Consider the following 12,674-nt stretch of genomic DNA (forward strand, 5'->3'; position numbering starts at 1 on the left):
GTATTGTGGATCTTACTACCCCTGGGATGTCTGTCTGTGCCAGCCGTGGTGACCAGACTTTTAGAAAATTTTCGCCAGAGTCGTTAACTAAACTTGTTAACTTCTCCATCTGGCAGACGAACCAAATTCTGTTTCGAATCTTGGGAATTGAAGGAATTTCACATTGTTTCCATAAAGCCGCGATCTCGCACCTCGCTGCTGTTGCAAAGTGAGCAATAAGTTTAAGGTCTGCTTTTGAGATTCCCCTATGGGCTCTGCCCAATAAGAAGAGCCCTGGGTCGAATGGAATTTTGAGGCCCAAAATCCTCTGTAGCCAATCTCTGATTGTATGCCATAACGGAGCCAGTCGAGGGCAGGACCACAGCATATGTAACAGATCCGCAGGATCTCCGCATTGTCGAGGGCACAATGGGGAGATCCCTTTGGAAAATTTCGATAGTTTGAGTGGGGTCAGATACCACCGCATCAGGACTTTATATGCGTTCTTCAATGTTGTACATATTGAGCTCTTGGCTGCTGCCGTTGCTATTTGAGTCCATAAATCTTCATCTATGGTCTCACCGAGATCTGCTTCCCACTTTAACATGTACCCTAATTTTTGGGTGACTTTGGCCGCTGAACCGACTACTTCTCTATACAACTGCGATGTGAGTCCCTTAGTTGTTGTCTCTTTGAGACAGAGCTTTTCAAATATCGTCAATGGGGGATGTGGGCTTGTTTTATTATAAAATGCTCTGATCTGGAGGTACCTAAAATATTTGGAGTGCGGGATCTTTTTGTCTGTTCTAATTTGGTCAAATGTTATAATTTTGTCTCCTCCCTCCAGATCTTTAAGTCTTGAGATATTATTGTGTTTCCATAGTATAAAGTTTGCACTATCTAGACCTGGAGCAAAGTGTGGGTTCCCCCACAGGGGCGTCATCAATGTATTTTTGGTGGTGAGGCCACATTTGAATTTGACAGCATCCCAGATTGCTAATGAATTGGTCATTGAGGATAGCGGCTGGTGTATAGCTTTTAATCTCGCTATTTTTGGGGTCCATATTAGATGGCTTAGCTCCAATGGGGAGCAGGCTGTGCTCTCGACTGCTACCCATCTTTTCGAATCGGGGTTTATCTGCCATTGAGAGATTTGACATAATTGGGCCGCTCTGTAGTATGATACCAAGCAAGGTACTGCCAAACCACCTTCTGTCGGTTGTTTCAGTAATGTTTGTTTGTTAATTCGTGCCTTTTTACCCCCCCATATAAATTTGGATAAGGTGGTTTGTAACTTGTTAATTTCTGTCAAATGTAAGGGAACTGGGAGTGTTTGGAACAGGTATAAAATGCGTGGGAGTAAATTCATCTTTATGCTGTATATTTTGCCTATCCATGATATATTACATTTTGACCAGCACCTTAGATCTTCTCTCAGGGTTCGAATGAGCTTGGGGTAGTTAGCTTTGTATATTTCCCGGTAGGTGCGGGTAATAAAGACCCCCAGGTATTTGATCGCTTTATTTTGCCACCGGAGGTTAAAATTAAGTGATATAAGCTTTTCCTCAGCTTTCGGAATCGTGATGTTTAAGGCCTCTGATTTCGTTTGGTTGATCTTGAACCCTGATATTTTGTTAAATTTATCCAGCAAGATTTATCCCGGTCTATCTAGAGTTAGTTGTGTGCATCTCGGCTCTATAGATGCGTGATCTGACCATGAAATATCATGGATCCCAGTATGGGAGATCTTTGGAACCAGTCTGCTAGAGACAAAGAAGTAGTCGATTCTGCTATATGTTGAGTGTGGGTGTGAAAAAAAGGTATAGTCCCTATCGTGAGGGTGCTGTTCCCGCCATATATCTAGTAGGTGATTCTTTTTTAGACCCCTACGCAGGGCATTTGGTATAGATTTGGGATAACGCTGTGCTGGGCCCGATCTATCAAGTTTAGGATTAAGGGCGGTGTTGAAATCACCCGCTGCGATTATTGGGCCTTGTGCAACTTTATGTAGCTTGTTGAAGAAAGTTGTGAAAAATTGTTTGTCATGACTATTGGGGACATATATCGTTGCTAATGTAAGTAATTGACCATTGATAGATCCTATCAAGATTAGGTATCTGCCCTCTTTGTCTTTGAATGTTTTCTCCATTTGGAATGGGCACTTATTATGAAAGATGATCGCTACCCCTTGCTTTTTTTTGGCAGAGGATGAGGTATAGAATTGCCTGAAGTGCTTGTCCAGGTATTTTGGTGCACTATTAGCGCTAAAGTGTGTTTCCTGATCACCCTGGCAGTGGGCACCATTGGTTAATCCCTTCTCACTCTAGGTAGGACAGGAAGTAGACTTTTTCAGGTAGGCCATATAAGGCCCCTCCCTCTACCTGCACCTTAGTCTTTTTCCTGTCCTCACAGCTAGGAGTAGGATTTTTTATTTTCTATCAGGGCTCACCTACTGCACCTTGTGCAGATAGCCAGGGTCTCAGCCTCTCTGCCCTGAAGCTCCGCGATGCGCCCTACGGGTGGCGAGACGGAGACCCCTTAGAGTCGGGGGAGCCCCTGTTGGGGGGGGAACAGCTGCAGCCGCGGGCGGGGAAGCTTAGGTGAAAAGCCCGGGACCGATCGAAGGCGCGCTGCAGCTGGGAGCCGTGGAGGCCCAGACTCACCGCATAAGCGTATGGTACGCTGCGGTAAAGTACCCAGCAGCCCGCTACAGGCGGAGGGGGGAGCAGCCATAGCTGCGAGCAGAGGCGGCTCAATTGACCGCACTAGCGTATGGAACGCGGCGGTGATCTACCCCAGTAATTCTACTGCGAACCGAAGGAGGTTAATATTGACCGCATGTGTATCTGAGATACTGCGGTAAAAGGGTACAGTGCAGGCGGCCGCTCGGGAGCGTGCGCGTCACGGCACGCCGGCAAATGCGTGCACAGACACTCGAGCCGTGCACGAGCACTTGATGACGTCAGAGAAGCGACGACCACACTGTGTGTATGTGTGAGTAAAAGCTGCAGCATGGAACGCTCAGCAGGGAGAAGCCAAGTGCTGATTCAAAAATGGAAATACCCAAACTTCAGTTCCCAAGACTAGGTGAGTCCTTAGTTTTAGTTCTGCATGGGAAAGAGAGATGGTATATATACATTAGGGTGTATGTTTAGTATTTATTTTGTTTTTATAAATTAGTTCGGTGGTTACCCTCCCAGAAGCAGGATCTTCAAAAGGGACGGGGGAATCCCTGCAACATAAATGAAAGGTTGCTAAGAAAACTAAATGGTGTTCAGCTTGTGAGAAACCAGCCCTAATAGGGAAGTAATGATGTGAAGATTGTCTTAAGACACCTGCAGGTGATACCAATGAACAAATGAGCATTTTCTTTATTGATGAAGGAGGCTGTTAAACAGAGAGTTGATGCGGCAGTACAGCAAGCTGTTAACCCTGCGCAGGAAGATCTAGATCCCAGACCAGTCTGGATAAGGGGAAAAGTTTTTCATCATATGGGTCTGAAATTGATTGTTTTCATGTGTCAGAGAGTGAAATGGATTCATCAGATCAAGATATTCAGGAAGGAATCTGAATTTGATGTAGAAAGGGTGGATCCACTCATCAAAGCCATGATACAGGTTTGGAACTGGAAGACATTGAGGAGTTAACCCACAAAAAAGATAAAATTTTTGGGGCGAGACAAAAAGTGTCCTGGCTGCTTCAAGAGTTTCTGTACTGGCCTGCTTTGACAGGCTAAGCAGGCTGCTGCTGCTGCTGCTACTACTGCTCCTACTGCTCCTACTGCTCCTACTGCTACTACTGCTACTACTGCTACTACTGCTACTACTGCTACTATTGCTACTACTGCTGCTGCTACTGCGGCTACTGCTGCTACTACTGCTACTACTGCTACTACTGCTGCTGCTTTAAAAAGGTAGAGTCTTTTCTATCCATCAAGTAGTTAAGGACCTCATTCAGGTGGAGTTGGCGCAACCAGACGCCAGAGTATTTACGCCTAAAAGGTTTGGGAAGATGTATCCATTCCCACAAGAGGAGGTAAAATTTTGGGATGTCAGCCCAAAGGTGGATACTGCTATTTCCAGAATAGTAGAGAAGACCACAATTCCAATAAGGAACTTGCGTCATTGGAGGACGCTATGGATAGGAAGATGGATACGTATGGAAGAAAACATACGTTACCGCAGGAACATCCTCATACCTGCCATAGTTGCCAACATTGAAGAAGCAATACACAAAGGTGTGGAAAGAAGTGCTATTCTTAAGCACTGTCCGAAGTAAAATGAGCAGCAAAATCTATGGTGCTGTCGGTATCAGCAAGAAGGGCTTTATGGCTCAGACAGTGGATGGCTGACACAGCATGAAAGAACAACTTGTGTGGATTACCATTGAAGGTGAGTTCCTCTTCGGTAACAAACTGGATGCAATAATAACAAAAGCATCAGGAGGTAAGAGCATTTTTTACCTCAAGAAAAGCAGAAGATTCGGGTTCCAACAGGCTAATAGAAACCAATATAAGGAAGCAAAGGCATATAGACCTGGCAGGTCATCTCCAAGACAAACAACATGGAGGGACGGCCAGGACCGTTTTTTTTGTGACAGTTGCCAGTAGGAGGGCGACTGAAGCAGTTTTTCTGCAACATGGGCCCAAACGATACAGGACAATTGGGTATTACAGACCATTCATCAGGGGTACAGTATAGAATTTTGAGAGATGCCAAGAAGAAATATGTTCTTAATAACATGGATACAGTCCAAGGAAAAAAGAAGGCAGAATAATTCGGCTTTAAAGAAATTATTACAAGCAGAAGTAATAAAGAAGGTACCTCAGGAAGAGGAAGTGAAATTTATTCCAGAATTTTTCTAGTAAGGAAACCTACAAGGGAGTACAGAGCAATTCTAGACCTAAGAAGTGTGAACCTGATTATTCAAGAGCTACAACCAGGAGACTGGATGGTGGCAATAAGACTTAGAATATGCTTATCTACAGGTGCCCATAACAAAGGGACACCAAAGATGCCTAAGGTTTACAGTAAATCAAGATCATTATCAGTATACAGCACTGCCATTTGGTCTGGCGACTTCCCCAAGGACGTTTATAAAGGTTCTAGCCCCTCTAGTGGCAGAAATGAGAAGAGGGGTAGATATATACCCATACCTGGACGACATCCGGGTAAAATCAGGGAGTCTGGAGAAACTCCAACAAGACCAGAAGATGGTATAACCTTCCTGGAACACCACGGTTGGTTAATAAACAGAAACAAGAGCCATCTCATGCCACTCAGCTGTTAATATTTCTGGGGGTAGAATTTGATACAGCAAAAGGAGAAGTGAGACTACCAGACGCAAGAGGCAAGACATAGCCATGCAACAAAGAAGCTCAGGAAAGCTACCAGGACTTCAGCAGAAGAATGCATGAAGCTCATAGGGAAATTCACTTCAACATTAAGCGTCAAAAAATGGGCAGCAATACATATGACACCAAGAATCTTGTTACACCCACACACAAAACAAGAATTAAAGTGGAGGGAAGATACCCGAAACCTGGAAAAAGGACAAACACTACACCCAGTGCACTGGGTAAGAATTACAACAGATGCGAGCAACACAGGTCGGGGTGCCCAGATGGGAGAAACATTGGTGCAAGGAACCTGGACAAACCAGGAAAAGCATCTTCCATCAAATCTGCTGGAATTAAAAGCAGTACAAGGGCCTTAGAAACTTTCCAAGACCATATAAGAGGTGGCTGTATAAAAATAGAATCAAACAACAGGTCAGTTGTCAAGTATATAGCCGAACAAGGAGGAACCAGGAGCAGAAAGCTGATGAACCTCACAGCAGAAATCCTCTTTTGGGCAGAGTGCCACTTGTAGGAAATTACAGCCATACATATCCCAGGACTAGAAAATGTCACAGCAGACTTTCTAAGTCGGAGCAACATACACCCAGGAGAAGGGGCATTATAGCCACAGGTGTTTCAAGAACTGGTAGAGCGATGGGGTCAGCCAGACATAGATCTCATGGCGACACACCAAAACCGCAAGGTAAGGAACTACTGTGCCAGACAGTTTCATCCAAGCGCACAGGGTACAGATGCTCTCAGTTTCAAATGGCACTTCAAGTTGGTATACCTGTTCCCTCCAATTCCCTTAATTCCGGAAACAATCAGGAAAATCAGGGAAGATCAAGCAGAGGTGATATTCATAGCACCCTACTGGCCAAGAAGGCTTTGGTTCACACACTTGGTAATATGGCAGTAGATACACCATGGCACATACCAGATCGCAAAGGGTTGATGCGACAGGGGCCAATATGTCATCCGAATGCCAAACAATGGGCTTTGACGGTATGGCAATTGAGCAGGAAACATTGAGACTGAAAGGTTGTTCAGACAAAACAATCCAAACCCTTTTACAAGCAAGGGAAAGTTCCACATCGAAAGTATACCATAGAATCTGGCTTTGCTTTCGCGATTGGGGTGAAAAGGGAAAACAGAAGTCCTTTCACCTAGAATTGTATCAATTGTGGAGTTCCTGCAAAAAGGATTTGAGAAAGGTCTCAGTCTTAGCTCATTGAAAGTACAGGTGTCTGCACTATCAGCCTTGTTGGAAAGAAATCTGGCAATGGAAAGATTGATCATCAGATTCTTTCAGGCAGTTAAAAGGTTAAGGCCTCAAATCAAGAACAGGGTACCTACAGGGGACTGGTCCCTATTATTGGATGTACTAACAGCAGCTCCGTTTGAACCTATACAGGAGATAGGCTTGAAATGGTTATCATGGGAAATAGCGTTTTGATAGCAATCACCTCAGCAAGGAGAGTGGGAGAACTACAGGCTCTATCAGCCAAGGAACCATTCCTAGTCACACATCAAGACAAGGCAGTTCTCAGACCAGTATACCAATTCCTGCCAAAAGTTGTATCACAGTTCCACATGAATCAAGAAATTGTGATTCCGACATTCTGTCCAGAACCAAAGAATAAGAAAGAAGAAAGACTACACAAGTTAGAGGTGGTAAGATGTCTAAAAGTGTACCTGGAAGGATGCGAGATATCAGAAAGTCAGACAGACTATTCATCAATTCCAGAGGGACCGAAGAAAGGTCAAGAAGCTTCAAAGACAACAATTTCCCAGTGGATAGTGTCTTGTATTAAAAGGCTTATGAAAGCAAAGGACAAGATAAACCTTTGAACATTAAAGCTCATTCTACAAGGGCCATGTCTACTTCATGGGCATTTAAAGCCCAGGATACACCAGGACAGATTTGCATAGCGGCAGTCTGGTCCTCATTCAATACATTCTTGAAATACTACAGACTAGACGTACAATCATCAGCTGACGCAAGCTTTGGGCGTAGAGTGTTAGGAACTGTAGTAAAATAAAGTGTAAAGTGTATTAATAAAGGTCAAACTGATGAGGCATTAAACTGGTGTTGTCTATTCTGATGTATCCCTCCCTAAAATTTGCACTGCTTGGGTATGTCCCAATGGTGCCCACTGCCAGGGTGATCAGGAAAGGAGAAAATTTAAACAACTTACCGTAATTTTCTTTTCCTGGAACCATGGCAGTGGGCACATAGGCATTAGACATACATAGGGAGGGTAACTATGTGCCCACTGCCATGGTTCCAGGAAAAGAAAATTACGGTAAGTTGTTTAAATTTTCTCCTTTCTTGGGCTAGAATAATATCTGCCTGCCGTCTTTGATAATCCGCACACTTCCTCTTACTCGGGCTATTCAGGCTTTTCACATTGTGGGACAATATGATCAACCCCATGACAAGGTGATTTGGAGAACTAGTATAAGTGATATGTGTGGGTTGTGGTGTGGTGGGGTGCATTGTACCTTCACATCCAACGTCTTTGATTTGGAGGAGTCTTTGGCATAGGCATCAACACCATGCGGGCATCGCGGCAATCCAGCGGATAGGAAGGGGGGAGGAAAGGAAACAAAAAACAACAACAAAAACAACTGCGGAGATCCAATTAAGGTCAGAGACCTCTGTGGATCTCTTGCCTTTGGGAGAGCAAATTGTATACAACTATCAGTATTCATTGTACAGCTGCCCAAGCTATTCTGGGCATGCTCTTCCCGAAGGACTTTGTGGTATGTCCTGTAGTTAGTCAGGGCATACCGTGGCGGCCACATAGCGGCAGCTAGGGAAGGGGGAGTCCCTCCCTTCGACTCTTTTGAGAAAAATAACCAGTACAAACTGTGTACTTTTAACATTTGAATGAATAAACTTCTAACAACTCTGTTTGGGACAGGGGAAACCTAGGATTAGTTGGGTAAACTGTTGTTAACTTTCTTAGCTGCGGAAACGCCATCATGTTGTCTAATCAGCTTCTGTGTGGAGAGATTTAGGCCACACGTGCCCCGGTGGTGAACCACGTCAACAGACATTAACAGGGTGGGTGTCATCGGGAGGGAAGGTAGTCCTTAGGGTATGCATCCCATTCTCTCTCTTCCGGGTGCATTGATCAAATTGAGCCCTGTATATGTCTAGCGTATTGATATGTGGATGTGAGGATGTCATAATCTTATGCCCCCCTCCCAGATCTGCTGGTGGACCTGTCTGGTGAGATTCCCTCTCCCCAACCTTCCAGAAAATTACATATATGCCCCCCCACCCCCCACCCTCGACCCCCAGGAAATAACAGTATGATCACTGGGGCGTTGAACTCCTCAGTGTCCACTTCACCGCAGAGGACAACAGAAGCCTCTCCTCGCCCTCTGGGACCGGCCCCCGCTGCTGACCTCCACGTCAGTGTCTCTCCGCGGTATTGGGCACCGCTCTTTGCAGGGCGGGGGCAGTGGGGTGCACAGGCGGGCAAAGGAGGCGAGGGGCGGCCGCATCACTTGTGTTGAGAGGTCTTTCCCATCGGGCTCTGTACCTGGATCGGAGGGAGCTATCCATGCCTGTTCTGCTCCGTGCTGATATGCTGTCAGGGACACCAAGATGGCCGCCATATGCTGTTCTGTATAGAGATGTCCCTCGAGGACACCAAGATGGCCGCCGCTCTGAGCTGAAAGCTTGAATTACCCAACTTTATTGTTGACTCTCGCGGACAAACGCACAGTCCAGTGGCGTTGCCCTTTTAAGACTTAATTGGTCTTTGACGGACATCAATTAAGGGACTTTTCCTGCGATTTGCTGCGCTGGCGTGTCACTCTGTTCCAGCCCGGCTCGGGGGAGGACGCCTCTGCATCATTCAGGTCAGTGACTTTTCCTTTTAGGCCCAGCTTCAGTAGGAACCGGTCCTGGTCTTCTGGTTTGCGCAGGCTATGGGCTGTGCCGTTCTTTAGGACCAGGAGACCGAAGGGAAAGACCCAACGGTACCTAATGCCCTTGTCTCTCAGGAGCCTGGTTACCTGGGTAAGAGTCTTCCGTTTGAGCAGGGTGGTGGGTGAAAGGTCCTGAAAAATCAGGAGTTTGATCCTCTCAAACTCCACAGAGCCCGTGGCTCTAGCAATTTGGCACACTGCCTCCTTTATTTTGAAAAAATGCAGGCGTGCTATAATGTCCCTTGGGGGGTCGTTTGGCTGGGGTTTTGACCTGAGGGCCCGGTGACATCTATCTAGGTGTAGATCTGCCTCTGGCCTATCTGGAAACAGGCTCGTCAGCCATTTTGTAATGAATTCCTCTGGGTCTGCAATTTCCTCAGGGACACCCATCGCCCTGTTGTTATTCCGGCGGTCCCGGTTCTCCGCGTCTTCTTTTTTATTGGCAAGTTCATTAATTTGTGCCTGTAGGCTGGTTGTAGCCTTCTCATTTTTGCGGACTGTTTTTATGGTAGCATCCAGCCGCGTTTCTATTTCGTCCGTTCTGGCGCCAATTCCGTTAATGTCCCTGCGGAGGTCAGAGAGTTCTGTGTGCATATATGCTTTAAGTACATTGCAAAATTCTCTCATGATTTTTCGGGTCATCGCCTCTGCGTTCCGGGGTTCCGATCGTTCCTCCATACTTAGTTCTTCATCCGATTCCGATCCCACACGCGTCGGTGAGGGTCCCGCTCTATGTGTGCGCACCGGATCAGACTTGTTGAAGTAGGTCGTGAGTACGGCCGTGGCTTTGCCCGATTTCGGTTTGGCTTGCATCTCCCTGGTTTCCGATTTGTAAATATCTAATTTTTAATGTGTTTACACTGGTTTTTTGCTCTTTAAAAGCTGTTAATGTGCCGAAGGGGAAGGAGCTCACCACTCAAGCATCCATTCCCTTAGCCTTCGCGCATGCGCCTCCTTTCTTCATTTTTTAAGTACAGATGTAGTTGACATTATTAGGCCGCGCTTATAGTGACGGAGACGCGACCGATGCCATCGCCATTAGCGAAAGCTGTAATTTGGTTTTCAGCGACGTTGCTGGCGACAAGGCCAGTGACATCATGAAGGGGGCGGGCAGTGCTCTCTGATTTAGATACAGTCACATGTGGCGACTGTCTAAAAAAATAAAATTTACCCGGCTTCAAATTTTTGGGTCGCTCTGTCGCCATTGCGCTTACTATAAGCGCTTGCGACGGAGTCAATTGATTTGTTTTGGAGCGACGTCGCCAGGCACTATAAGTGCAGCCATACTCCCGCTAACACGATGCATAGCATCAAAAAACACGCTAAATGTTGCATGCATGAAGAGAATAATGTTCACATTGCCATGTCAATGGAGCTGTGTTAACTTTTGCGTAAAATATTGCGCCATGTTGAGAGCAATAACGTCTGCTACATTGGTTTTTGTGTCCTTTTACATGTCTGTCCAAATTCCAATGCAAACCTAGATTCCCAGTACTTCTGTAAGGCACTACACTTCAAAGCATTTGATGCAGAATTGTACTTGCTCCATTCCTCCAGATATGGAGGATTTTGGGGGGACAAGTAAACGTGAACAAGAATGACGTAGCATGTGATGCATCTCATTATCTGTGCATTATGTAACTCCTCCTCCTGACTACCCAAGTGATGAATTGGGACAGGTGAGGAAAAATGCTTTGATACTAGGGACAAGGTGAAAATGCCCTGGTTTCCCCCCCCAAATTGCTTTGATACATAGACCCCTGAACATTTAATGATCATGTAGGAATGTTATACAATGAAATTGAGGAATAGGATAGGTACAGTTTTAATTGCAAAATGCTCAACTGTTTTAAGGGGTAGTTTCTATCTGGCATGTCCTATTTCAGAATGATAATGCACTTTGGCATGCCATATTCTAGTATTATAATAGTGCTATTCCTTATTACTCCCATACAGGTAAAATAGTCATTGACAATGTGTACTTTTAATGTGGTAATTGTGTTTTTATTCTCTAGAAAGAAATTGAAAAGCACATCTAAGTATATTTACCAGACACTCTTTCTGAATGGAGAGAATAGTGATCTTAAGATTTGTGCGCTTGGCCAAGAATGGAGCCTGCACAAGATTTATCTCTGTCAGGTAAGTCTTTGACTTTTTTGAGAAAGTGGATCCGTGTTTTTTTTTTTAAAACCAGGTTTAGTTTTTTGCAAAGCAGTTGGTTGCTTGTCCCTCTGGCAGTGAAGGGGTTAAGACACATTTCCAAAACAAGAGGCTCAATACAGGGTCACGAAGCAGGGAGTACAATGCATACACTGAATTTGGTAAATTGCTGCTGCTAAAATGAGTTTACGGGACTCAAACCTGTGACACATTCAATAAAATCTCTGCCACTTTTGAAGTGCCTATTGCCCTATGAAAAAAGTGGGCTAAGTCTGTTTTTAGGTAGTGAATTTACAGCCGGGTAACACGTTGACTTTAACATCGCAGGCAATGCCATTGTATACAGAAATGGAAAACAACGATGAAGTTTAACAATGTTTCTGATCGTCATGAAAGTAAGGGGAAAATCAGAAACATGTATTGAGATTGAGTAATTTGGGTTGGTAGTTTAGAGCTCTTCATAAAATCTGAGCGAGATAGCGTTTGACAGTAAAACTGGATGGCTTAGAAGTTTTTCTGAAGGCGTCTGAAGCGGAGCGCTTCTTAATGTAGTAAAGTTTATTTGCTCCTCTACTTAAAATATCTGCCAACAGACAGGTCGCCACTGTGACACTGAAACTCCTACAGTGATACATTCTTGTTTATTTAAACAATACACCGGGATTGAAAGGTGCTGTACTTGTTTTTGAGGGATGCACTGTAAAGAATAGTACACATTTCTCAATAACCTAATCATTTTTAACTACTTCCTAGAAATGATCCTATACTTAATGACTCAAAATGCAGCAAAACATTGTTTCCCTATGACAGCATTGGCAGCTGCCTTCAAATAAGTAATCTTCGGGATGTGGCCGCATAAATGGTCATTTACAGTTACTATGCAGAGTAGAAGTGATGACAAAACAAGTGTTTTTATTTTCAAATAAAGTATCAAAGATGGCAAACGTTCAATGATTGATGTGTTAGGAATGCAATGCAGCAGGCACCTTTGCCACTTGTCAAAACACTTCTTATTTCACCTTGAATCTTACTTTTATTAATGCCTATTCCAGCATGTTCTCAAGTGTTGCTATTTCCATAGTTGAGTTGGCACAGAAACAATAACCACATTGATCTGCTTAGCAGTAGTCTTTCTGCCACTACAGTATAAGGCACATTACACACACTGTGTCCTCACACACTGAAAATCTCATTCAATGTAATATATTTAGATGTAAGAATTCTGGGTAGTCCTTGCTGTGGCTGGCATTTT

At 44.6% G+C, this 12,674-nt stretch overlaps 1 protein-coding gene across 1 annotated transcript in view; it reads left to right on the forward strand.

The window, feature by feature from the left end:
• Positions 1 to 12,674, forward strand: part of GMCL1 (germ cell-less 1, spermatogenesis associated) — a 126,228-nt gene that overhangs the window by 17,982 nt on the left and 95,572 nt on the right. Inside the window, exon 3 of the mRNA XM_075601326.1 lies at positions 11,278 to 11,401. Within this exon, the coding sequence (XP_075457441.1) occupies positions 11,278 to 11,401 (124 nt within the window). The remainder of the gene's footprint in view (positions 1 to 11,277; positions 11,402 to 12,674) is intronic.

This window comes from Ascaphus truei, chromosome 5 (assembly GCF_040206685.1).
Source record: "Ascaphus truei isolate aAscTru1 chromosome 5, aAscTru1.hap1, whole genome shotgun sequence".
NCBI lineage: Eukaryota > Metazoa > Chordata > Amphibia > Anura > Ascaphidae > Ascaphus > Ascaphus truei.